This window comes from Delphinus delphis, chromosome 12 (genome assembly GCF_949987515.2).
Source record: "Delphinus delphis chromosome 12, mDelDel1.2, whole genome shotgun sequence".
In the NCBI taxonomy this organism is placed as follows: Eukaryota; Metazoa; Chordata; class Mammalia; order Artiodactyla; family Delphinidae; genus Delphinus; species Delphinus delphis.
The window spans coordinates 60,813,256-60,840,136 of NC_082694.2; the positions used below are offsets into that span (position 1 = coordinate 60,813,256).

The 26,881-nt window shown below is 37.5% G+C and overlaps 2 protein-coding genes across 4 annotated transcripts; one reads left to right on the forward strand and one right to left on the reverse strand.

The window, feature by feature from the left end:
• Window positions 1-60: 60 nt before the first annotated feature.
• On the forward strand, window positions 61-22,811 carry CEBPZ (CCAAT enhancer binding protein zeta). Of its 2 annotated transcripts, XM_060026815.1 has the most exons (16): window positions 61-241; window positions 3,350-4,839; window positions 9,593-9,824; window positions 10,378-10,567; window positions 12,004-12,092; window positions 14,360-14,413; window positions 14,953-15,055; window positions 15,165-15,233; window positions 16,765-16,831; window positions 18,017-18,117; window positions 18,575-18,632; window positions 18,947-19,134; window positions 19,534-19,623; window positions 21,023-21,081; window positions 21,178-21,259; window positions 22,073-22,811. In XM_060026815.1, the coding sequence occupies exons 1-16, from the start codon at window positions 86-88 to the stop codon at window positions 22,210-22,212; spliced, it is 3,168 nt and encodes a 1,055-aa protein (XP_059882798.1). In that variant the 5' UTR covers window positions 61-85; the 3' UTR covers window positions 22,213-22,811. The 2 variants fall into 2 exon arrangements, with proteins under 2 accessions (XP_059882798.1, XP_059882799.1); XM_060026816.1 differs by lacking the exons at window positions 18,017-18,117; window positions 18,575-18,632; window positions 18,947-19,134; ... (2 more) ...; window positions 21,178-21,259; window positions 22,073-22,811 and adding an exon at window positions 17,109-18,010.
• On the reverse strand, window positions 12,424-26,881 carry CEBPZOS (CEBPZ opposite strand). 2 transcript variants are annotated; one of them, XM_060026818.1, is made up of 5 exons: window positions 26,820-26,881; window positions 24,075-24,190; window positions 22,976-23,020; window positions 22,252-22,336; window positions 12,424-14,053 (listed from the first exon to the last, which is right to left on the reverse strand). In XM_060026818.1, the coding sequence occupies exons 2-4, from the start codon at window positions 24,187-24,189 to the stop codon at window positions 22,254-22,256; spliced, it is 243 nt and encodes an 80-aa protein (XP_059882801.1). In that variant the 5' UTR covers window position 24,190; window positions 26,820-26,881; the 3' UTR covers window positions 12,424-14,053; window positions 22,252-22,253. The 2 variants fall into 2 exon arrangements, with proteins under 2 accessions (XP_059882801.1, XP_059882800.1); XM_060026817.1 differs by lacking the exon at window positions 12,424-14,053 and adding an exon at window positions 20,165-20,766.

Consider the following 26,881-nt stretch of genomic DNA (forward strand, 5'->3'; position numbering starts at 1 on the left):
GGGGGAGGACACGCCCCCTGCAGGAAGTACGTCACCCGGCCAAGCGGAAGGAAGCTTTGGGCCGTGCGCGTGAGCTTTGCTTGCCATGGCGGCTGCTAAGAAACCTTTGGAGTTCCACGCCAAGCGGCCCTGGCTCCCGGAGGAAGCGGTGGAAGATCCGGACGAGGACGACGAGGATGCTAACGATGAAGCCGACGATGGGTTCTCCCTGCAGGAGGTTTTACGGCTCGGAGGCACCAAGGTAATGGCCTTGGACTCCAGGAGAAGGGAGACACAGGCGCGTGGAGTGGTCCCGCGAGTGGCGCGGGCAAGTGGCGCGGCAGCCCCCGAGCTGCAGAGTGGGAGGGCGTCGTGGACCCAGATCCCAGTTTCGAAATGTGCTCGGTGCGCTTCCCGCACTTCTTTCCCATTGCTCTTTGCAAGAGAAAAGTCGTTTAGAATTGAACGTTTTTATGCCGTGTCTTTTCTTAGGATGTAGGCGTCATCTCATTTTATTGACGTAGTATAACTGGCACTCCATCAGGTCGGAGAGGACTGACCTTTTTTTTGGTCCTGACCTCGTGGTATCAGTGTTTGGAGCCCCACTGGTATTGGAATTTAACTTCTATTCTCACAATGTACACCCACACGCTCAGTTTACGCCCAAGAAGCTCTCTGCGCTCTTGGAATTTACATCCTAATTAAGGCAAAGAAACAGTAACCAAACTTTGGAATACATTGTATATCAGATGCTGAGTGGAGAAAATTAAAACGGGGAGGGAGGATAATAAATGGAAGAGGCGTTACAGTTTTAAACGAGGTGATCGGGGGACCCATCCCCGAGTTTTCGAGCAGAAAATTGAAGGAAAGAAGGGAGTGAGCCTTTTTGATTTTGTAGTTCCAGGAACAATAAAAATAGTGCAAGTGAGGTGAGAGGAGAGCAGTAAGAAACGAGGTCAGACGTGGAAGCAACCTAAGTGTCCATCGACAGATAAATGGATAAAGAAGATGTGGCACATATATACAATGGAATGTTACTCAGCCATGAAAAAACGAAATTGAGTTATTTGTAATGAGGTGGATGGACCTAGAGTCTGTCATACATAGTGAAGTAAGTCAGAAGGAGAAAAACAAATACCATATGCTAAAACATATATATGGAATCTAAAAAAATAAAATGGTTCTGATGAACCTAGGTGCAGGACAGGAATAAAGACGCAGATGTAGAGAATGGACTTGAGGACACGGGGAGGGGGAAGGGTAAGCTGGGACGAAGTAGGAGAGTAGCATTGATATATATACACTACCAAATGTAAAATAGATAGCTAGTGGGAAGCAGCCACACAGCACAGGGAGATCAGCTCAGTGCTTTGTGACCACCTAGAGGGGTGGGATAGGGAGGGTGGGAGGGAGATGCAAGAGGGAAGAGATATGGGGATATATGTATATGTATAGCAGATTCACTTTGTTATACAGTAGAAACTAACACAACATTGTAAAGCAATTATACTCCAATAAAGATGTTTTAAAAAAAAAAAGAAATGAGGTCAGAGAGGTAAGAAGATGGGCTTATGTTCTGAATTTGATGGGAAACCTTAGAAGATTTGTAGCAAATACGTGACAGAGCTTTGCTTTTTATTAAATGTTTTGTTTTCAGACTAGACTTTCTGGGCAACATGGGGAGGGGGAGGATGAGCGATTAGAGGCAGGAGAAATGCAACTTACTGGGGCAGATTCAGTTTGCTCTGTACTTGGGTTGTATTTATTTATTTACATCTTTATTGGAGTATAATTGCTTTACAATGGTGTGTTGGTTTCTGCTTTATAACAAAGTGAATCAGTTATACATATACATATGTTCTCATATGTCTTCCCTCTTGCGTCTCCCTTGTATTTAATTTTTGAGTGCATAATATATGCACATGTTACGAAAAGGTTTGTTTTGGTTTTTGCTTTGTTTTGTTTAAAGGAGGGGGGTGCATGATGAAAAATCTTCTTTCCCACTTTTATCTCCAGCCATGCAGTTTCCCTTCCAGGAAGCAATTATTTTTGTGTCTTCTATATCTTCCAGGCAAATACACACACACACCTATGTTTGTTATTTTTTACACAAAAGGTACCATACTATATAATATTTTAAGTCTTTTTTTTCTTACTGTTTTATTAGAGATCCCTGCACATCAGTATAAAGTTCTGTCTTTGGTTTTATGCCCATAACATCATTTTCTTAATTTATCTAACTAGCCATTTATTGTGGATATTTAAGTTGCCAGTCTTTTGCTATTTTAAATAATGCTTCAGTAAATAACCTTGAACATATATATCTTTTTCCGCATTTGTAAGTGTATGCATAACCTAAATTTATAGACATGGAACTTCTGGGTCAAAGGATGTGTCTTGTATTTTGACTGAAGTTGACAAATTGCTCTCCATAGAAGTTGTGCCAGTTTATACTTCCATCAACCATTTAGGAAAGTGCCTTTTCCTCCACCCTTTCCCCAACACCACCTGTCTTAATTTTATCTTTGCTTCTCTGGCAGATTAAAAAATAGATGTATCATTGTGGTTCTGATTTGGACTTCTTTAAATGTCAGTGAGGTTGAGCATCTTTTCACATTTTTAAAGAACCACTTTTTTTTTCTATGAACCGTTTGTTTATATCCTTTGCACATCTTTCTGTTGGTTTGTCACTTCCTTAACTGATGTATAGGAACTTTTATATTATATATTAAGCCAAATTACTTTGATATGAGTTGCCAGTTGTTTTTTCCAGCTTATTATTTGTCTTTCAATTTTTGTATATGTTTTGTATGTAAGAGAATGATAAATATATCCATTCTTTTCTTTATGGACCCTGAGTTTTATGTCACATTTGGAAAGATTTTTCCCTACTCTGGAATTATTTTTTTAATTAAAAAATTTTATTTTATTTTTATTTTTTAAAGTTATTTTTGATACAGACCATTTTTAAAGTCTTTATTGAATTTGTCACAATATTGCTTCTGTTTTATGTTTTGGGGTTTTTTTGGCCACAAGGCATGTGGGATCTTAGCTCCCCAACCAGCAGATTGAACCCACACCCCCTGCATTGGAAGGCGAAATCTTAACCACTGGACCGCCAGGGAAGTCCCTGGAATTATTTTTTTAATTATGCTGTGCTTTCTCCTATTACTTTATGGTTTTATTTTTCACATTTAAATCTTTGATCTGTCAAGTAAGTACTTTGAGTGTAGGTGGGAGCCTAGGCAATACTGTGATAACTCAATTTCATGGATAATTGATTTCAAGGATATAGGTATCAAATTAACTTTTGAGGTTTTAACTAAACTGTTGGATTTGTAACTTATTTTTAACTTATATTTTTATGCAGCAAGATTACCTTATGCTGACTGCTTTGGATGAGAATGAGGAAGTGGTGGATGGAGGCAAAAAAGGAGCAATTGATGATCTTCAGCAGGGTGAATTGGAAGCATTTATTAAGAATCTTAGTTTAGCCAAGTATGCAAAAGCTTTCTTAATTGAAGAAGATCAACCAGCTAAAAAACAAGAAGGCAGCAAAAAAGAAGCAAGAGTATCTAAAGTAGATAATAAAAAGCAAAACACAGTAGAAAGTGAAAGTAAGGTGAAAAATAAGAAGAGGCCAGAACAACATTCTGATGAGAACAGCAGTGCCATAACAAAAGCAAAGAGAGATAAGCAACAGGATATCTTTGAATTTTTTGAGAGACGGACATTGTTACTTAAGTCTGGAGGCAAATGGTATGATCTGGAGTATAGCAATGAATACTCTTTGGGACCCCAGCCTCAGGATGTTGTGTCTAAATACAAAACCTTGGCTCAGAAGTTGTATGAACATGAAATCAACTTATTCAAAAATAAGACAAATAATCAAAAGGGAGCCTCTTCTACCTGGATGAAGGCAATTGTGTCATCAGGGACGCTAGGTGACAGAATGGCAGCCATGATTCTTCTTATTCAGGATGATGCTATTCACACACTCCAGTTTGTAGAAACTCTCCTGAACCTTGTTAAAAAGAAGGGCAGCAAACAGCAGTGCCTCATGGCTTTGGATACTTTCAAAGAGTTACTCATTACAGACCTTTTGCCAGACAGTCGAAAGCTACGGATTTTCAGCCAGCATCCTTTAAACAAACTAGAACAGTTGTCCAGTGGCAACAAGGACTCAAGAGATAGAAGACTCATATTATGGTATTTTGAACACCAGCTGAAACACTTGGTGGCTGAATTTGTGCAAGTCTTAGACACTTTAAGTCATGATTCATTAGTAACCACCAAAATTCGAGCCCTTGTAGTGGCTCATGAGCTTCTTTGTAACAAACCCGAGGAAGAAAAGGCCCTTCTTGTGCAGGTGGTAAATAAACTGGGAGATCCTCAGAACAGAATAGCCACCAAAGCCTCCCATCTATTGGAGACATTGCTTTGTAAACATCCCAATATGAAAGGAGTTGTGTGTAGTGAAGTAGAAAGACTGCTTTTCCGTTCAAATATCAGCTCCAAAGCCCAGTATTATGCAATTTGCTTTTTAAATCAAATGGCCCTCTCCCATGAAGAAAGTGAATTAGCTAACAAACTAATAACTCTTTATTTTTGTTTTTTTCGGACTTGCATCAAGAAAAAAGATATTGAGTCAAAAATGCTCAGTGCCCTTTTAACAGGAGTGAATAGGGCATATCCCTATGCCCAGACTGGTGATGACAAAGTGAGGGAGCAGGTTGACACGCTGTTCAAAGTGCTGCATATGGTGAATTTTAATACCAGTGTGCAGGCTTTAATGTTGCTCTTCCAAGTAATGAATTCTCAGCAGACGATATCAGATCGATATTATGCAGCATTATATCGGTAAGTACCTACTATTCCAGTGTGTGAATGAGAAGTAATGTGGTCTAATATAACGCAGTGCCCCTCTGTGGGGCAATAGAAAGACTTAGAAAGTAGGATCTTTGGCCCCTCTCAGCAACTTGCTATTCACCAACTTTGAGTCATTTAATCTTTGGTTCCCTGTTGGGCATCTGTATTATATGTTTTGAATACGTCATTTATTATTTTTTATTTTGAGAAGTCCCCATCCTTGGTCCTGTATTTCTTTCCTCCTGTCCTTCACACAGCCATTTAGTCATTCATTCAACAAGAATTTTTTGAGTGTCAACTATGTGCTGGGCACTATTCCAGAACTCGGGATATAGCACAGTGAATAAAATTCGCACCTCTAGAGGCACTTCCGTTCAAATTGCGGAGGACAAATGGTAAACAAGAATGTTTTTAGATAGGAGGGTTGGGGGTTGCAGTTTTGGAATTTTTCTTAAATATTGGGATTAAGACTTTGGTACTAGATTTACTGAATTTTGCAACTGTCCTGCAGTGCACCCACTGAGGGCTGATATTTTGAACAGTTTGTACACTTGGGAACTGTTGAAGTACACCAACAAGCTATGTATTTCCTTCTAATTCATTTTTCTAATTTTACATACATATATCTTGTGAGAAACGTAACATAGTGGTTAATATCTTGGACCTAAGCTACATGACCTGGATTTGAATACCAGCCATTAGCTTGCTGTGTAACTTTGGACAAATTACTTAATCCTCATTAAAACCATATTGGTAAACATGATCAATCCCATTTTACTGTGCTTTTATTCATCTATAAAATGTCAAGGGAAGCACCTATCCCGTAGGGTTATTATGAAGATTATGAAACTTCCCCACAGTTACACAGCTAAAAAATGACAGAACTGGGATTTTAATAAGATTAAGGAGTTAATGTATTTGGAAACCCATGTCATCGTCAGTGTATGGTATGAATTTAACAATGCCCAACAACATAGTAAGTGCTCTGTACGTGCTGGCTGCTACCATTATCATCATCATTATTATTATTACTACTCACATACATTTCTTAAATTTAATCCTCTTAACAGCTCTCCAGGCTGTGAGGTACAATAATTTGTGCAAGGTCTCACAGACAGTATGAGGCCAAGTTAGGTGGCAAATCCAGGCCTACTGACTTGGAGTTCATGGTGTTTCATGGCCCTGATTGCACTGATACACTAAAAAGAATCTCAGAGGCCTTTCCACAACTCTTAAGAGTCTACAGTCTTTTAAAGTACCGTAACCCTAATTCCCTGGCAGTCCAGTGGTTAGGACTTGACGCTTTCACTGCTGTGGCCTGGGTTCAGTCCCTGGTTGGGGAACTAAGAATCCCGCAAGTCATACACTGTGGCCAAAAAGAAATGTTTTAATTTTTGTTTTTAAATAAAGCAGGGGCTTCCCTGGTGGCGCAGTGGTTGAGAGTCCGACTGCCGATGCAGGGGACACGGGTTCGTGCCCCGGTCCGCGAAGGTCCCACGTGCCGCGGAGCGGCTGGGCCCGTGAGCCTTGGCCGCTGAGCCTGCGCGTCCGGAGCCTGTGCTCCGCAACAGGAGAGGCCACAACAGCGAGAGGCCCGCGTACCACAAAAAATAAATAAATAAAAATAAAGTAATAAATACTTTAAAACTTTTTTTAGTTTGGAAAGACTTCCAAGGCTGAAAATGTAGAGGTTTTAGGATTAGGTTTTTTGGTAACTTTTGAGGGTCATAAGAATTTCTCATTTTTAGAAAGTGTGTGGAATCTATTGGAAAACATATTTCTAATATCCGTTTAACATCTCAGAGTTTAACACAACAGTCTAACATCTCTGAGGAAGTGGTGGATGGAGGATGGATTCCCTCAAAGGGCTTCTGAGCCTTTTTAAAGGCTCTCACAGATGATTTTCCTCTCACAGATGGATTCCCTCAAAGGGCTTCTAAGCCTTTTTAAAGTATTTATTTTCTCTTGGTTTTATTAAAAATCCTTTAAATAAAAATTCCCTGATATTAGTTGAGGGGTAAAAGAAATGAAGAAGTGATTTGGTTTACAAAAACGTGATTTATCAAAAACTCCAGGAACATATTCTGGGTCAAATGGTGGAGACAACAACCATCTAAATTCTCAAGTTTTTCTCTTGATGCGTAATGGAACTTATGATTTAAAATGAGTGCCAAAATGGATGGCAATGTTGAAAATTCAAATGAGAAGAGAGAAAGTGGAATAGCAAAGATTATATGAATAACATAGACTTTCTCAGAATATCACCAATAGGTACTAGAATTGTGGAACTGACAAATGGGGAAAACTAGATATGTGAGCAATATGAAAATGCCTCACAAGGTTAAATATTTTCATTTCTGGTGTTAGTAGAAAAAAATTAAAGTGCTTAGAACAAAAGGATTGATTCCACTTTTGGAGTGGTTATCTGGAGGATTGTATTAATTCTGGGTGTCCTAATGTCTGGGGGGTCCAGACCATTTGGAGCATCTCTAGGATTCAGCAAACAGGATAAAGAGAGAATTTAAAAATTATTGTATGAGATAATATCTCAGTAGCCTGCAGAAGAGAGACTTTGGGGGAGAGAAGGACAAATAATAGCTATAGTAAATGGTTAAGTATTTGAAAGGCTGTCGTGTAAAAATATAATTAGGTTATTTTGTTGTGGGTTTTTTAACCAGTTTGTTGACCTATAAAATTGTATATATTTAAAGCATACAACATGAAGATTTGATACATGTATCCATTGTGATGATTACCATAATCAAGTTAATTAACACATCGATCACCTCACACACATAGTTAACTACTGGGGGGAGGGGTTGAGAATGCCTAAGATGTATTCTCAGCAAATTTCAAGTACTCGATACAGTATTATTAACTATATTCACCATGCAACTGAACGCTTACACCCTTTGACCAACATCTCCCCATTCCCCCACCCCCTACCAACCTGTTCCCTGTTTCTATGAATTTGATTTTTTTTTAAGATTCTACATATACATGACATTAGAGTAGTTGTCTTTCTCTTTTTTTACTATGCACAATGTCCTCCAGGTTCATACATGTCACAAAAAGGGCTTCCTTCTTTCTTGTGGCTGAATAATAATCCATTGTGTGTATATACCACATCTTCATTATCCATTCATCTGTTGACACACACATAGGTTGTTTCCATACTTTGGCTATTGTGAATAATGCAGTGAATGTAGGAGTGCAGATAGCTCTTTGAGATACCGATTTCATTTCCTTTGGATATATGCCCTGAAGTGGCATTGCTGGGTCATATGATAGTTTTATTTTTAATTTGTTGAGGAGCTGCCATACTGTTATCCATAATGGCTGTAGCAATTTATATTCCTACCAACAGTGTACAAGGGTTCCATTTTTTCCACATCCTTGTCAATGTTTGTTAACTCCTGTCTTTTTTATAATAGCCATCCTAACAGGTGTGAGTTGATATCTCGACGTGATTTTGATTTCCATTTCCCTGATGATTAGTAGTGTTGAGAGCCTTTTCACGTACCTTTTGGCCATTTGTGTGTCTTCTTTGGAAAAACGTCTATTCAGGTCCTTTGCCCATTTTTAAATTGGATTATTTGGGAGTTTTTTGCTATTGTATGAGGTTCCTAATATATTTTTTATATTAACCATTTATCAGATACATGGTTTGCAAATATTTTCTTCCATTCCATATGTTGCCTTTTCATTTTGTTGATGGTTTCCCTTGTTGTGCAGAAGGCTTTTAAGTTTTATGTAGTCCCACTTGTTTACTTTGCTCTTGTTGCTTGTGTTGCTTCAGAAGGCAGTAGTAAAATTAATGGTTGGAAATTACACAGGAGCAAATTTCAGCTGTGGATAAAGAAGATGTTTTCTGGCAAAAGTGAGTTGTCCAAAATTGGATTGTGCTCCTAGAGTGAGAGTGAGCAGTCCTCAGTCACGAGAGATATTGAACAAGCACTTGCCATGGAATGAACCACTTACTCATTCAACAAATATTGAGTGCTTATTAAGTGCCAGGCACTGGGGTTACAACAGTGAATAACACAGGCACAGTCCCTGTTCCATTGGACTTTGGGGGAAAAAGAGAAAGGAAACAAAAGGTGTTAAACTATAAAGAAGATAAACGTGGGCCTGAGATAGAGTATAATGGAGGAACCTATGGACGTGCAGACAGTTGGAGAATAGCATTCTGGGCACAGAATAGTGTATAGGAAGGATTATACACAGGTAGTACATTGAACAAGAGATTCTCACAATTCAGTTTTCTATTATACATGTACAGTCTTCACTAGAGCCATGTGGAGGCAGCCTCTGGTCCCCCAGCTAGTAGGTAGTGATGCAAGGATAAGAACCCTGGTCTAGTTGACTGCTTTCATAGGTCAGTTTTCACTGTTTGGTTTTGGATTAGCCTTCCATGTGCAGTTCTTTATCTATATGAAAAGTTATACTGTTCGGGCTGTGCCCTGTTGGTCTAGAGAATAGAAAACCACTTGGAAAAGAGAAAAGAAACCACACACAAAAAAGAAAGTCGTGCTTCTGTGGTTTTTCTTCCCCCTGGTACTACCATCACTCTTTCTATTCTGGTCATTGACTTCCATCTTCCATCTTAGGGCAGAAATGGTCTCTTGTTCTAAAATAAGCAGCAAGGTTATTCCTGACTAAGATGAGGTTAGTAGTTGCCTCTAGTAGTTGCTGGGTATGGGGATGTTTTATGAATACACACAATCTCGTTTCTGTTTTGCAGGAAGATGCTGGATCCGGGGTTAATGTTGTGTTCTAAGCAAGCCATGTTTCTTAACCTTGTCTACAAGTCTCTGAAAGCTGACATCGTGTTGCGGAGGGTGAAGGCTTTTGTGAAGAGGTTACTTCAAGTTACATGTGAACAGATGCCGCCATTCATATGTGGAGCTTTATATCTCGTGTCTGAGATCCTTAAAGCAAAACCAGGTTTAAGAAGTCAACTAGATGATCCTCCGGTATATTTTACAATTGCTTTTTAAATTGAGTGGGTTCTGAAATATATTTGGTATTTTTCTTCTTTGCTTCAGTGACAATAACTTAGTTAGTTCTCTGGAGCAGAGTGTGAGTCCTGGAATTAGACTGACCTGGATTTTAGTCCCAGGTGTACAGTTTACTAGGTGGGCATGTTGCTTCACCCCTTTACACATAAGAAACTACCCTAAAATGTGATTATATGAGATAGTTACAGTTATAGAGCTAATAGATCTCTTAAGCCTATCTCCTCAGTTGTGAAATGGACATAATAGCACCTACCTCGTAGGGTTATTTACAACAACTCAAAAATTCATTTGAGGGCTGAATGCTTTCAAAGTCTCAGGGATTCTTGGCTCAAAACTTAACTCTGTTACATTTAGGAATAAGAATGTGGCCTCCTCTCATTCTAAATTCCATTGATGGAACTTTCACGTTTCATCAGAATTGCAATAAACAAATCTTCAAAACTACTTCACGTAATTGAATACTTTTCTCATTGATTAACCCAGATTCATTAAACCATTTTTTTTTTAGGAGTTTGATGAGGAAGAAAATTTTATTGACATAGGAGATGATGAAGAAACAGAAAAATTCACTGATGCAGATAAAGAAACAGATACAGATACCATGAAAAAAGTTGAGATGGAAGAAACTGTGTCTGAACGTCATGTGGAAACCAAAAAGTTAGAGTCTGCTTCTTGGGTGCACTTTGATAATTTGAAAGGTGAGTTTCTTAAATCTTTAAATTATTTTCTTGAATTTTTAAACCGAGGAACTGGATTCCCCTTTAATCTTAATAGAAATTAATATTATACCATTTTAGAAGTCCTCAATATTGCTTTATTTTAGATCATATATCATAACCAGATATAATTTTTATATCATAACCAGATATAATTAGGATCCTAGAAGTAAATTTTTAATATAGTGAATCATTGACTTACTTATGAACAGTACTACAGATAATAAATACATCTTTTAAAATAATTTAAATCTTAGAAATTAAAGCAGATACCTTTTGGAGCTGTGAAGATTTAGTGAGAAAAATGTGGCCATGTTAGATGCACAGTAGATCTCTTTTCCTTCAGCTGAAGTGTAATAAGTTTATACTTTTGAATGAGTTTTAGTTTCTTGATCTTTATCTGTACATGTAAAGGCCTCTTGCATGGAACATATATGAAAACAACACGTGTGTACACAAAGTTTGATTTACAAAGGTATTTGGTTACATATTGTGAATAGTGTGGAACTTGTGGTTACTTTGTTCAAGCATCATGTTTACCCTCTGTAGTTCCTTAAAGTAATGTTTTAGGATTGAAAACATTCTTGATATAGAAACTATGTTTTCCATACACACAAACTGAATTAAGTCTATTAATAGACTATTAGAGCCAAAAGAAATCTTAGAAATGCAGGCTTTTCATTTGAGGCTGTAAAGAAAAGCACACTAGCCTTGAGGATCAAGAAAGGTGCCAGACCCATTTCTTCAAACTTGTTGTGGGACTCTGGTTCAAATTATTTCATCTCTCTGAACTTCAGTTTGCTTGTGAAGTATAAAAGAAATATGGTAGCCACCAGGAAGTTTTTAAAAGAATCCATCAGTTGCCCTGAAGGCTAAATTGGGAATAATCCTTCAGAAGGATGACAAGCACGTGCATTGTGAAGTAGACAGTTCCTTGCGTGTTCTGAAGTTTCCTTGTTTTACATTTTCTAATCCGGAGTTGCTAAAAACATGAAGAAGATAATATAAAACCTGTTCCAAGTGAGACTTACTTCTGGGCATAATTTAATGACAAACATTCAGTGTACTGTAAAGCTCCAAAAGAATTTAGACCTGTTTCATCTTCAGGTCATTTGTCATCTTAACACTTATGACCTAATTGACCGAGAAATGGGTACCTATTTGAAAGGGGATAAATTTTGAAGGGGAGCTTTTAGTAGTTGGGATAAATATGCTGCCTGGTTTACTCAATAGCAAATGCTAGCTTAGGTACCAAGATAAATTCTGGTGGCTTGGAGTTTTTATTCTAGGTAGGATGCCTGGCTAACTAAAAATGCTGATACTTAATAATTGTCAGTGACAGCATTGATCCCGGTGGGTGTAGTGACCTCTTGGGCTAGGAATAGAGCATTTGAGAAATACTATATTTGTGTTCTCAGGTGGCAAACAGTTAAACACATATGATCCATTCAGTAGAAACCCTTTGTTCTGTGGAGCTGAAAATACAAGTCTTTGGGAACTCAAAAAGGTAAAATAATTTCAAATTGTCTCTTAATTCAACTGTGCTATATATTTGCCCCCATGGATTTAACACCTTGAAGTTTCCATTTTTCTTATAAGTGATAAATATAGGAGTTTAGTTATTTAGACATTAATTGGCAGAAGAAAGTAATTTGAAGTATGTCACCTGGCTGTAATGCCTTATAACCCATATTTCTGTTGCCTCTGAAAAACATTAAATTTACACATTTCTACATTCACGTGTAGAAAATCTTAAATAATGTGCATGCAAAATAAGGATGTTATACATGGCTATAAGTAAATTTTGCTTTTTGTAAGCACACTATTGCATACAATGGCTCTGTAAAATGGCTAAATTTTGCTTTATGCATTAGATATCTCTGAAAGGTTTTGTGATAATAGAACTTTTTGCAAGCAAAGTTACTTTTTAAATATGTTGAGAGGAACGCATATTTCTAATAAGCTTTCTATGATTTTTTTTGCTAAAGCAAGTGTCTACCCATGCAGACTCCTGTGGGTCCCTGACACCTTGTTAGCGAGTCTGCAAGGTCACAACTACTTTCATAGTGATACCAGGACATTATTTGCCTTTGTCACTATTGACAGTGGCGCTGATGGTATTAAAGAAATGGATAAAACTGCTGGTGCCTTAAAGCAAATACAGACAGTAGTACCAAGCTGCACTCATGGGCATTACATTCTTCATTGCCATATACTTGCAGCCGGGGAAAAAAGCCAGTATCACATAAGAATGATGAGGCAGGAAAAACTGTTGATTTTATTATCTTGACTCCAAAGTACATATATGTCTTTTTAATGTTCTGTGTGTATATATATAAAACAAGAACACATAACACACTCTGCTGCAGACCTAAGTATGAGGGTTGTCTCATGTCTCAACGAAAAGTGCCTGTGTAGTTGTTGGAAACTCAGCTAAGCTGTCTGGCTGACAGGCTGGTCACTCAGACTTGGGTATTTGGGAGATATTTTCTTGAAAATGAATGACGTGAACCTGTTACTTCAATCAAAACAGCTGACAGTATGTGTTGTCAATGATAAAGTTCAAGTTTTTAAGCAAAGGTTAAAATTTTAGAACTCCTGTAACCACCATCTTGAGCTTAACAGTTTCTCGATACCTTTTCTGATTGAAAGGAGTGGTGATACTAACAATGTGATTTTTGTGATACTGAATGAAATGTGACCAGCATTTGGAAGAATTGCATAACTCACAGTCAGTATTTTCCATATGACTAATACACAGTGTTATGAAGTCAAGCATGGATAAAAGATCCATTCACTGTAGACCAGTTAATTTTAAGTAGCAAGTACCAAAAGCTGATTGATAGGGTTTCAGATTCCATACTGCAACTAATCTTCAATTTTTATATAGTATCAAAGGAAAAAAACCCACAATTATATGAAAGACTATTGGTTAATCCTCTTTTTTCCAACTATATATCTGTGTGAAGCCAGATTTTCTTCATATACTTCAACTAAAATAACATGGAATACAGAAGCAGATATGAGAATCCACTTATGTTAAACCAGACATTAAATAGATTTGTAAAACTGTAAAATAATGCTACTTTTATCACTAATATTTATTCTGAAAGTTATTTTTCATAAAACATTTATATTAATATGTAATAGGTTTATTGTTAATTTTTTTTTATTTTTAAAATTTTCTTATTTTTGGCTGTGTTGGGTCTTTGTTGCTGTGCACGGGCTTTCTCTAGTTGCGGCGAGTGGGGGTTACTCTTTGTTGAGGTGCACAGGCTTCTCATTGCGGTGGCTTCTCTTGTTGTGGAGCACAGGCTCTAGGTGCACGGACTTCAGTGGTTGCAGCACGCTGGCTCAGTAGTTGTGGCTCGTGGGCTCTAGACCACAGGCTCAATAGTTGCGACACACGGGCTTAGTTGCTCCACAGCATGTGGGATCTTCTTGGATCAGGGCTCGAACCTGTGTCCCCTACATTGGCAGGCAGATTCTTAACCACTGCACCACCAGGGAAGCCCTATTGTTAATTTTAAATGAACTATAAGTGTTTAAAATTTTTCTGTTGTAATTTCTAATAAGGTAAATATCAATAGATATATCCCACTTAAATTACGGAAGCTCTTGAGGTCCTTGATTTTTAAGTATATAAAGTGTTCCTGAGACCAAAATTTTGAATCACTCTTCTGATGTATCGGCTTAAGTTTCAGTTTTTTGTATTTTCTTAAATAATCTGCAACTGTGGTAGGAGTTGACCTTACTTCACATTTTTCTTTTTAGCTTTCTGAGCATTTTCATCCCTCTGTGGCCCTTTTTGCAAAGACTATCCTTCAGGTAAGTCTCAAATATTCAGAAGACAAGAAATTAAAGAAAATAATCCAGTTTTAGATAATAATTAGTCAGTGTTTACTAGATAGAATCGTGTACATTTTTCTGCTGTTGTAAAGGAGCAATGACTTGTTTGATACAGAGCAGCAGATAATTCTTCCCACTCTGAGATGAATGGAAATATAGGATATTACAAAACCACAAGAGTTATTTACTACATCCTGGCTTTGCTCCTGAAGAAAGATTGCCCTCCCCTTTCCCTTTTGTCGTGTTTGCCAGTCGGGGTTTGGTTCCTGGTTAATGGTTAGATAACCTACATAATACTATTTGACTATTCATAAAATCAGCAGTGCATTGTAGAATATGTATGAGTGTGTGTTTAATTTCTTCAAGAAAAGAATAACATGCATGAGAGGGATATTTGAAGGGTCTTTTATTGCGTATTTGTGCCTTCGAAGCAATGTAATAGATGTTTATGCTTTTCTTCTTGTTTTTTCTCTGGATGTATATATATAATTTCTTAATTCCCTCCCCCTACCTTTCAGGGAAATTATGTTGAGTATTCAGGGGATCCACTACAGGATTTCACACTAATGAGATTCTTGGATCGATTTGTATACCGAAATCCAAAGCCACATAAAGGGAAAGGTACGCTTCTATTTGATGAATTTTTTGGCTTTCCCTGTTAATATTCAATAAACAACATGAGCATATATAACTAGGTTTTACATTACACTGTCTTGATTTTACATTTCAGAAAACACAGACAGTGTTGTGATGCAGCCAAAAAGAAAACATTTTATGAAGGATATTCGTAGTCTTGCTGGTAAGTATAAAGCCTGGACGGTTGAACCTGACAACAGTACAAGTCAGTAACACATAAATTGTGTTATTCTTTGCTCTACTTTATCAGAATAAAACCTAAGCACCAGAGATATTATCCATCTTTGTTGCCAAGATTGGTACGCATTTTCAAGTTTACTGAGATTGGGCCTTTTTTTTTTTCCAGAAAATTTCAAACATATCCAAAGCATATATACACAAGTGATATGATGGACCCCACCCCACCCCACCCCTAACCATCACCCATCTTCAACAATTAGCATTTGCCATTCTTGTATCATCTATAGGTAAAGCTATAGCTTTATCAGTGACACTGCCCCCGCCACCCCCCATATATAATTACCTTTTACAGCTCAGATCGTTTTAAGCTCTCTAATGGGCTTGGTGGAAATACCCACAACAGATTTTGTCACAGAGCCTCATTTTAAACTTATTTCAACAGGTATTTAGTACCAATCTTGTGGATCTAATTCTGCTTTTGTATTCACAGCAGGTATTTCTTTACATACTAGATCCCAGCTCCTTTTTTTTCACAGTCTAGGGTTCAGTTACAACTTATAAATCATTTAATTTCTAATTAACTTACATCACAGAGGTCCAGAGACATAAAAGGACTTGCCCAAAGTTAGAGTTGGAATCAGAAGCCAAATACTCTTTTAACCAAGATGAGCCTGAAATTTTTATTCTGATGAGGAAACACTAATATATTGTAGTTCCTTATTCTTGTTTCTTAGTTTTCCTCAGTATTAAGTTAAATTGTGGATACTTCTGTGTTTGCTTCCTATTCCCAGAATGGCAGGCATTGTTGTCATTTTTCCAAGGTGAAAAATGACGAGTTTAAAGTGATTATTAAGAGAACTCTTTTGAGTCTTTGTTTCTCTTGAAATTTGGATCCTGGATGCAATTGGAGGACAAGAGAACCCTGTTCTTTCACTGTGACGCACTGATGGCTACAAACTGTATTGTAGCCAATGAAGTTTCAAATGTTGGTTTTCCTCCACACAGACTTTTCCAGAGGTTGTCCTTCGCACTATAAGATGCCTTCTGTCCAGGGACTTCCCTGGTGGCGCAGTGGTTAAGAATCTGCCTGCCAGTGCAGGGGACACGGGTTCAAGCCCTGGTCCAGGAAGATCCCACATGCCACAGAGCAACTAAGTCTGTGCGCCACAACTACTGAGCCTGCGCTCTAGAGCCCATGAGCCACAACTACTGAGCCTGCGTGTCTAGAGCCTGTGCTCTGCAACAAGTGAAGCCACCACAGTGAGAAGCCCACGCACCGTAACGAAGAGTAGCCCCTGCTCGTTGTATCTAGAGAAAGCCCGCGCATAGCAATGAAGACCCAACACAGCCAATAAATAAATAAGTAAATTTATAAGATGCCTTCTGTTCAACTTCCTCACATTATGAGACTTTAGAGAGATTCTAAAGAATTATAGGTATTCTGTATTTAGTCTTAAGAGCTTGAATAACATAAAAAGAATTACTTAAATAAAATTCTTAACTTGTTTTCCTAGTTAACAGTAAGGAGTTCCTTGCAAAAGAAGAAAGTCAAATACCAGAGGATGAAGTGTTTTTCTACAGGTAATATATTTAATACTGTTTCATTTGGAGAACTGTTAAATTTAAAATTTTTAGATTCCATAAATGCTTTGTTAACATAGGCCTATCTTGAAAAGGGCGAACGATATGTCAATCCGTTTTTGTGAGGGGAGTTTAGAAATGTCATTTTGCTAATGTTGAGATGTATAAATGAAACTAAAACAAGTAAATTTGAGGGTTTTGTTTTTAATAATTTAGCATAAATTTTAAGAACCTTGACTTTGAAAAAAGTTTTTTTACTCTAGTAATTTTCTTACAGGCTTAAATCTGTAACTCATGAGTTATTTGTCCAAAACATGGCTCTGCGTAGAATTAGCAAAACACTGCACTACTATGGAGATAAGTCCTAAACCTACTAGTATTAAAACTAATGCCTTGTAACAGTAAAGGAACTATTATCTCATCTGGTTGATTGGGTAATTGGGTTCGATTTGGTTTGCTCCTTTTTTTTTTTTGGCAGCACTGGATCTTCGTTGCTGTGTGCGGGCTTTCTCTAGCTGCAGCGAGGGCTACTCTTCGTTGCGGTGCACGGGCTTCTCATTGCAGAGCACAGGCTCTAGGTGCACGGGCTCAGTAGTTGTGGCGCACAGGCTTAGTTCCTCTGCGACATGTGGGATCTTCCTGGACCAGGGCTTGAACCCGTGTCCCCTGCATTGGAAGGTGGATTCCCAACCACTGCGCCACCAGGGAAGTCCCTGGTTTGCTTTTTTAAAAAATTTTTTGTGTAAACAATTTTGAGGCTATGATCCCATCTGCAAAATGCTGTTTCACTGTACCCTGATAGAAGAAAAAGTCTAACTGATAAAATACTGTGATTACAGGTCATTTAGAGCCCCAGTTTCTAATATTCGAATACTTGTATCATTGCAGTCGTGCTGATGCTAAAACAACCTTTTACGGTGCCATTTTATTAAGACGAGTTAAGGTGTTTTTATGAAGAACCAAGCCTAAATCATTGAAATTTACTATACTTCACGTTTCAAAAGTTTTGAACTGTTTTGAATTCAAAACTAGTTTTTCTATAATAAATACAGATTTTAGTCATTTATATCCAGCTGAGTTAACAGTTTTTACACTTGTTTGTGACACTGGCCATAGGTGCTTTGATTATAGTAAAATGGGCCCTGTGATAAAACTATCAAATATATAACATGCATTTTATTTTAGGTATTATAAAAAAGTTGCTAGTGTTAAACTGAAACAAAAACGGAATGAAGATGAAGAAAGTATAGAAGATGTGGATGATGAGGAATTTGAAAAGATGATTGGTAATTTGTTTACCTTTATAATCCACAGAGTTAGAAAAATTTTATTGGAATTTAGACTGAAAATAAAATGGGAAATTAGATAAGCTTACATTGAGCTCACATGTTGCATATCATATTACACCTACTAAAAATAAGCACATAAATAGTTCTAATGGAGTAAAAAGGTCTGCAATTGCTAAATATTGTTTTATTTGATATTTTCCCTCTTTCCGTAAAAGAACTGTAGAAAGAAGCTAAAATTAACTGGAACGCATTTAGTTTAGGGATTTAATTAAGGTCAGCATATTCATGGGTTTGTTTAGATTAATAAAACACCAGCAGTGTCAAATGTATATCATTTTGGTGTTTACTTATCATGAACAGCCAAATCATGATGTGTTGATTGATTCAAATATAAGACATGTCAACTCTGTTATTCCTTGCTACGTCTTACAATTTGTATATTGTTCTCTGGCAGACACGTTTGAAGATGATAATTGTTTCACCTCTGGAAAGGATGACCTTGACTTTGCTAGGTAAAATACTTTTCTTCAGTTCTTTTTTTTAACTTTTCCCAGCATTTCTCAAATTATTGTCCCTCAGAACAGTGGAGCACAGGAATATGTGTTGTATAGGAGAAAGGTATTAGGTATTGAAGGAAGTTTGGGAAGTGGACACAGTTCTTTCATTTTGGACCTTTATAATGCCCGTTAGTATATTAAATAAAGGCTCTGAGCTGTCTGTCACTCTCCTTTGAATTCTGTTAACAGCCTAATGCCCTGCTGGTCACCAAAACATACTTGAGAAAACAAAGTCCTCTTTTACATTTCAAGTTGTTGTTTTTCTTCAGCAACATGAAGAAGAAAGCAAAAGGAGCTAAGGATGACTTAGAAGATGAAGATTCAGAAGATGAGGACCTTGGTAATTTGGATGATGATGAAGTTTCCTTAGGAAGTATGAATAAAGAATTTAGTGAAATTGAGGAAGATGGAGGAACATTCATGGATGTGTTAGATGATGAAAATGAGGGCATTCCAGGTAAACTTTTAAAATATAAGACAAAAACAAACTGGAGCTTTCTTCCTCAGCATAGGCTAGTTTTTCTGTTGAAGGCTTTTTAATATTACCCTGTATTCAGATTAATACTCAGATCAGACAGAAATTTAAAGAGGACCTTTTTTCTCCTCTCATTTGAAACTGAAGGGTTTTTTTGTTGTTGTTTTATCAGCAGTTGAGTTTCTGTTTTGGGCTTTTATTTTAATCAGCAGTGAGGCTATCTGTGCTATACCTGTCGAGCTGTTATATTGCCTTTTTAAAATGTTGGTAATGGTAATTTGTAGTTTTTAAAAGTTAATCAATATTCATCATCATAGCCCTATAGCAGTTTTACTGTTTTCTTAAATTGCTTAATAACAGCGGTGTTTTTTTTGGTAACAGAACTTGATGATGATGTCAGCTTCAAAGTCAATAGTAAGAAAAGCAAGAGAAAAGGTGCAAATGATTTTGACTTTGCTGGGTCATTTCAAGGTAAGAAAATGTATTGAGTCTCTTTTAAACCTAAGCAATGAGTATGGGAAAGCTATTGTTCATTATCATTTTGGGAAATTAACTTTTCTAATGGATAAGAAGTCTTAAACATATTTTTAATATATGAAAAACGTTGTTTCTCACATCCACCTTCAATTATTTTTTCTTCCCAAATTCACTCCTCTCATTTAAATAGCTCTAGATCATCATTTCATTCATGTTTAAACCATTCAATAATACGTAAGCCATGGATTTTCCATAGACACCTGTTGCCTTTTTCCTTTTCTCTATCAACTCTTATCCTTCCCATTTGACCCATCTAAAAACCCATGCTCTTTATTAACTTCATTTTCCTTTTTTAATGAGATCTGCCATGAAAAAATGATTATAACCTCAAAAATATATAAAACAGATAGGAATTTTTAAAGTATATGATAACAGATTATGTCTTTTAGTGTAATTTCTATGGTGCTAATAAAAGGAAAAAAGTACTGTATCAGGTGACAATATTAAGTTTTTGATAAAAATGTAGAAAGCACAATAAATGTTTTATGACGAATTTTATTCCAAAGTGGCTCTAGTAGAGACATTGATGTAGAGTTTTAAGTATTGTTTCAGGTAAAGTGAAAATGGATAAAAGCAATATTTTTAGTTAATATAGTTTTAGATAGTGTGAGTTAAAATGTAATAAACATTAATGAACTTACTTAGAAAACAGAAACAGACTCACAGGCATAGAAGAAAAACTTGTGGTACCAAAGGGCAAAGGAGAGGAGGATAAATTGGATAAACAAGGTCCTACTGTATAGCACAGGGTACTATATTCAATGTCTTCTAATAAACTATAATGGAAAAGAAAAAATGTAATAAATATTAAAAATAGATATTTTACTATATCATCTATTTTGAAAGGTTTATATGTTAAGAATTATAGGGGAGTTTTTTTTAAAGAACAGGTTTATTTTGAGTAGTAAACAAAACTCCATTTATCACATCATAAACAAACCTTCCATCAGTTTCTTAGAACGAAACCTCTGACTTAGAGTTTACACTTAAATAGTCTAAAATCCATCCATGTCAACTTTAGAATTGTAATCTTGCCTGATACTGTGAAATAGGACGAACTTTGATCGATGGTCAAATCTGAAAGACAAGAAGACACTGTTGTCACCTGAACAGTCCTATTTAGGATATTAACTTAAAAAAAAAAAAACCTTATACTAACTTTTGAGTTATTTTTCTGTCTTTAAATGCCAGCTACCTAATGATACTAGAAGATAATTGTAATTGTGTGTTTTAACCCAAATACATATTTTTAACAAAACTATGTTGAAGATTATATTTATCCAAAATCATTGGATTTACAATTTAATAATCTAGACTTATACTTTTTTTTAAGGACCAAGGAAAAAAAAAAGAAATTTCAATGACTCCAACCTATTTGTATCTGCTGAAGAGGTAAGGCTAATGTACTACTTTAAGCACTTAGCTATTCTATTGATATTGTTTTTTAAGTTTTCTAATACATGCATCCCCCCCTTTTTTCTTTCAAAGTTTGGCCACCTGTTGGATGAAAATATGGGATCCAAGTTTGATAACATTGGCATGAATGCCATGGCTAACAAAGATAATGCAAGTAAGTAACTTGAATTTTTATTTAGGTTTTAACTTCGAATTAGGTTAACTAACTTAGGCTTTAACTTAGAATTTCTGAAAATCTGAATATTTCTGGAGGACCTTTTTATGTTGTTTTTTTTTTGTTTGTTTTTGTTTTTGCGGTACGCGGGCCTCTCACTGTTGTGGCCTCTCCCGTTGTGGAGCACAGGCTCCGGACGCGCAGGTTCAGCGGCCATGGCTCGTGGGCCCAGCCGCTCTGCGGCATGTGGGATCTTCCCGGACCGGGGCACGAACCCATGTCCCCTGCATCAGCAGGCGGACTCTCAACCACTGCACCACCAGGGAAGCCCTGGAGGACCTTTTTATAGTAAGAAGGGATAAATGGTTCCTCACAACCTGAAAAGAATGGCTTTTTCACCTCTGTCTGCAGAGCACATGGGATTAAAAAGTATTTATACTACAGAAAAAGACTACAGCCTACAAAAGTTACTTTTTTTTTTTATGGAAGCAGGTTATTTTTATATAATATGAATTTGCTAAGTAACTTTATAAATATAGGCATTTTAATTATTTCTGATATTGATAGTTACTGGCTGCTCTTCTTTCACCAGTAAGTGTTCAGGGGAAATAAAATCTGTGAAGCATTTGTTCCTTTGCTGTAAATAGTAAATCTTTGACGGTAAATATGGAAGGAAAGCAACAACCGAGGAGGGGTTTACATAGTGGATGGGAAATGACTGTAGGTCATGGCAGACTGGAAGTTCCTGTTAGGATGTTTGGTGGAGCCTCCAAGAGTCTACAATGTGCTTATCTTTTTTCTCCCTCCTCAAAGGTCTCAAACAGCTTAGGTGGGAGGCTGAACGCGATGACTGGTTACACAACAGAGATGTGAAAAGCATCATGAAGAGGAAGAAAAATTTTAGAAAGAAGAGGCCAAAAACCACTCAAAAAATTAAAAAGCAAAGAAAATGAGTGTTTTCTAAGTAAATTACAAGTTAAAATTCTACTTACTCCTAATTTTTGCTGTTCAGCCATTTTTCTTGATCTTGCTCTCTGATGCCATACATTCCAGAGTGTTCAATGGATTTGTAATAAACTATAAATAGAAATAGCTGTCATTTATGAAATCATGTAAAAGTGTTAAAATTAAACTATATTGAGAAAAAAATCAAGATTTTTCCCCTTATTTCTACATGGTAAAATGAAAAGGATGACAGTAGGATACATGTGTTGTATATAAGCTCTAGCATCTCTGCTAATCATTGTAATGAACACTATTTACTAAGCATTGCTTTATACCAGATACTGTGTGAAGTAATTACATAATGTTATCTTGTTTAATCCTTACAACAATTCATGAGATGGGCATCATTATCTCTACTTGATGAGAAAGAAAAAGCTCGTTCGCAAACCAGAGATTGGTTTTAAGTTTTAAGCTGTGGATTTGATTCCATCACACTCAGATATGTCTCATTCCAAAGTCTACATTCTTAACCCACTGGAAGAATTAAGAATCCAGCCCATTAGCTGGATTCACCCATTGGCTAACTGGGATGAGAATTTTCTCCACTGTGTTCTCAGAAGGAGTGAAAATAGAAATGAACAGTATTTTTGGAAACTGGCATCACAAAATTAAGAAGCCATTTAGCCCGTAATTGGTCATAAAGAAACAATTTATAAAGGTTACCTGAAGAAGTTGTTTTGTACTCTTAATTTCACTTAAGGAAAAACATACCTTCCAAGATGAAAGGGAATTTCTTGCTCATTGTTTGCCTGAAATCTAAAGAAAAGTCTTAAAATTAGGCATGATTAGAAATTCATTGTTTTAACACATGGAGCCATAATTTAGTGCTAGCTTTAGGGTCTATAAGATAGGAATCCTATTAGAAATTTGTGTTAAAGTCCTTGGTAATCCAGGAACTGTATCTTTTTAAATAGGGTGTAAATTGCACTTAAACCTTATATGTAGCCTTCCCTAGTTATTTTGGAGTTTTTAAAACTTGGCCTATATATATGATGTAATTTATTTTGAAATGGTACTTAAAAGCAAATTTTCAGTGTTAATGTGAAATTCCCTTGTGTAATTTTATAAACTTTTTATGGATGCCATTTTACCTTTTTAGAGAATTAGACATAAGACTTCACTACACCCAATTTTTGAAGTGATCTTAAACTTTACTTTCCTTTTAAATACTGTTTGGATGTTTTCTTTTATGCCCTTCCATCCGTTAAGAAGGCAAATGACAAGTTTCAAAGATGGCCACCACCCCAGGACTACTATTCCCTGCTTTAGGGAAAGAGAAAGTAGCACTTTCTGATTTTAAAAGTTGAAGGCGCTAATATAAAATTTCCCCCACAAAATGACAAAGCACTTTTGGTGATGGCCAGTGGCAATGGGAAAGGCTTTTAGTGGCTAGTATTGATGCAGAGGAAGCACTCTGCTAGCTTGAGAAACTGGTTACTTGACAATTCAGCTATGCTACCTCTTGCTTTTTCAGTCTTACCAAACAATGAGGTGTAATGGGCAGGCTGGATTTTTTCCATCTGTGCTAAGCCAGACCAAGGACACTGCTCTATGCCCCCCATTAGTAAAATCCATGGAAGTATGAAACATTTTCCCTAGTCTACAAACATTAATTTTTTTTTTTTTAGGGAGAAGAGTAATTTATTCTATAATAATTAACACCTAGCTTCTTCCCCTTGTGCCTATAAAATGGCTAATATCAATACACTGAATCTGAAAAGGCAGTTTCTCTAAAGAAGCCATTTAACCTAAAATGCATTAGCAAACTGTACACCCCCCTACAAAACACTAATTTCTGAATTATGATTACCTTGGCTTGTGTTCATCTTTTTAAACAAAAAATATGCTCCAAAAACGCCCACAAGTTCAGCTACTAAAACTCCTTTAAAGATCTTCTTTGCCAGTGGATCCATAGTACGGGCCATCCTAAGTTTAACAATAACAAATAAATGTAAACCTGAATAAGCATATACAAGCTTAGTACCACTTCTATAAAAATAACTCCCAATTCATTCCCATAGTTTGAATGATTATATAGGAATAAAACCCTAAAGTTACCGTATCCTTAGTTGTATTACACATGTCTCACTTTCCTAGTTTTCAACCTCCATGCCTAAGGGGCACAAGTGAACCAAAGACATGATTGGAGAAAGCACAGCGCGGAGACAAAATGGAAGGCATTGTGAAAGGAACTAACAGTTTATGGAACTGAGATTTTTAAATTGCTTAAGAATATAGAATGGTGGGAGTTAGGGTAAAACTTTTTCTTAGCTGAACTAGGAATTAAATAAGATATGATCTAATGGGCACAATATGTGAAGTTCTTTATGAAGTACCCTACAAAAGTATGGTTATTCTGCAAGTCGTTGTACATGTTTTATAGCTAGAAGTTTTCATTTATTTATACAACATACTGAACTATGTGCCACAGTTCTGGGCATTTTATATAAAGTTGAGCAATAAACTGGTTCTTGTTCCTGAGGAGCTGCTATTCTAAGCTGCAAACTAATTACGTCACCCAAAGGGCTTGTTAGAAATGCACATTCTTGGGCCTCAGAGAGCAATTCCCCAATCCCCAGGTTCTGATTCAGCAACTCTAGGGTTGGTGCCCAGTAATCTGCCCTTTTGCAGGCAACTCCAAGTGACTTGTATACAAGAGGCCTCTGGACCACATGAGGGGAACACTGACCACCATCACCCAGTAAGTGGCAAAACTAGACTTCAAATCTTGATTCTCTTCCTATAAAAATAAAAGCCAGTCAGAAGGAAGGGCTTAAGTCTTTATTCTCTTTCACTAAAGCAAAAGCTAACAAGGAAAGGGCTATATAACAAGTGAAGAAAATAGCATATATGACTTACTGAATATATGAAATGTAAACTCAAGTTGTTTTTTTTTTCCTTTTTTTCCTTTCCTTCCTTTTTTTCCTTTTTTTTCCTTTTTTTTTTTTCCTTTTTTTTCCTTTCCTTTTTTTCCTTTTTCCTTTTTCCTTTTTTCCTTTCCATCAAAGTCAGGAAGGACAGGAGAACAGTGGTTTTTAAACTCAGGATTTCAACACTGTCCTGTGTATGCTCTGTAACACTTTTCCATTCTCCGTGTGAGCTGGCACCTCCTCTCTAATACTCTACAGCTCCAGCTCTCCCGCTCATTCCATTCAATTTTAACTCCTTTTCGCAATGTCTGAGGGTGGGCATAATTAAATACCCTACTTTGGTAGGATTATCCTACTAATATTGTAACCAGGTGTCCCTCCCCGCCAGCCCCCAGGTTCCCTTCTCTCATTTTGATAATGTGATCACCCTAGGGACTAAAAGATTAAAACTTTATTATTCTTACCTAAGAGAAGTGAAGTGGAGGGAGTTAAAAAAGAACTTACACATAACCAAGAGGCGGTGAGGGAGTGGGAGACTTGTTTTGCTTTGTCTACTACTATGCTGTACATAACTGACAGGAAATAAGCCATGATCAGTACAGGGAGCTCTCCTGGGGTTATTTTTAATGTTCAAAGGGTGAAACACAAAACAAAACAAAGCCTGCCTGCAGCCAGATCCACAGTGTAAGGACTCCAAGTAGAGTTCTGCTTTGTTTTGTTGGGAGGGAGAGAGGATAAGGGTTCAAAAAACAAAGTCCAAGTAACAGTATAGTAAAGCATTTACCTTTCTTAAAAACGGATATACATACATTTTACATTCCAAGTCCCTCAACTTCAGAAAAGGTGTTTATAATGACTGATAAAACCCATTTGATAAAGACCACCAAAGGCATAGCCATCCACGACAGGTTACTAACGGGCAGAGACGGAGTTAAGACTAGACAAGATTTTGGAGAAGGATGGAACTCAGGTGAAGTTTAAAATAAAGCAGTCCTCTGATGGGCTCGAAGAAAAGCAGGGCTGTGTGTCATGAGGTTACATCACACTGGGCTGAGAAGCTGACTTAGGGTGCACAAGCTTAAGACAAATGTGCAATGTTTGCGTCCGAAAACGCCTCGTCTATGCACCAAAGCTGGAGATCGACGCGGCTCAGCATCTCCAGGCAACATTTCAAACAGCAAGGTCTTTCCTCACACTCCAGATGTGGGACAAGGTCTCCCTGCTACGACCCCGGGTTCAATTACAAGGGCACTTTTTCCAGGTTCCCACGGTCAAGCGCCAAGCAACCACCGACGCCTCCGAGAGTGGCCTCGGGGAGGCTACCCGCGATCCTCAGCCCCTCGCGGCCTCTGCATCTCCGGTGCCCCGGCTCCAGCCAGCTCCCCAGCTCCCCCGGTTCCCCCCCACACCCAGCTTCTCGCCCCCACCCGGGCTCCCAGCCAGGCGCCGACACACGCGCAGCGCAAGCAGCACTGCACCGGTGCCGCGCCAAGGTCATTGAGCGACCCGGAAACACTCGGGCCGGGCCGGCGCCCCTCCAGCGGACGGATACAGTGACACCGAGTGTTCTTCGTATCGCCCCAGAACTCTGCCGAGGTCCCCCCAAAAGCCTGCTCTGCTCCCCGCTCTGAAGACCTGCCAAGGGAGGCAGCTGAGCGAGCAAGACACCCGCACGTGTACCTTACCTGAGGCACGTACTCGCCGGGCTGCGCAAGCTCCAGGGCTGGCAGAGCCCCGCCCCTCCCGG

Bases quoted from the DNA above. Each gene is read 5' to 3' on its own strand.
- CEBPZOS (XM_060026818.1), bottom strand. From the start codon at position 24,189: ATGGCCCGTACTATGGATCCACTGGCAAAGAAGATCTTTAAAGGAGTT. The intron at 23,021-24,074 runs GTAATCATAATT...ACTTTTCTTTAG, and splicing joins AAAGATGAACACAAGCCAAG to ATTTCAGGCAAACAATGAGC. The intron at 22,337-22,975 runs GTATGTTTTTCC...TTCTATTTATAG, and splicing joins ATTCCCTTTCATCTTGGAAG to TTTATTACAAATCCATTGAA.
- CEBPZ (XM_060026815.1), top strand. From the start codon at position 86: ATGGCGGCTGCTAAGAAACCTTTGGAGTTCCACGCCAAGCGGCCCTGG. The intron at 9,825-10,377 runs GTATATTTTACA...TTTTTTTTTTAG, and splicing joins GTCAACTAGATGATCCTCCG to GAGTTTGATGAGGAAGAAAA. The intron at 12,093-14,359 runs GTAAAATAATTT...TTTTCTTTTTAG, and splicing joins GTCTTTGGGAACTCAAAAAG to CTTTCTGAGCATTTTCATCC.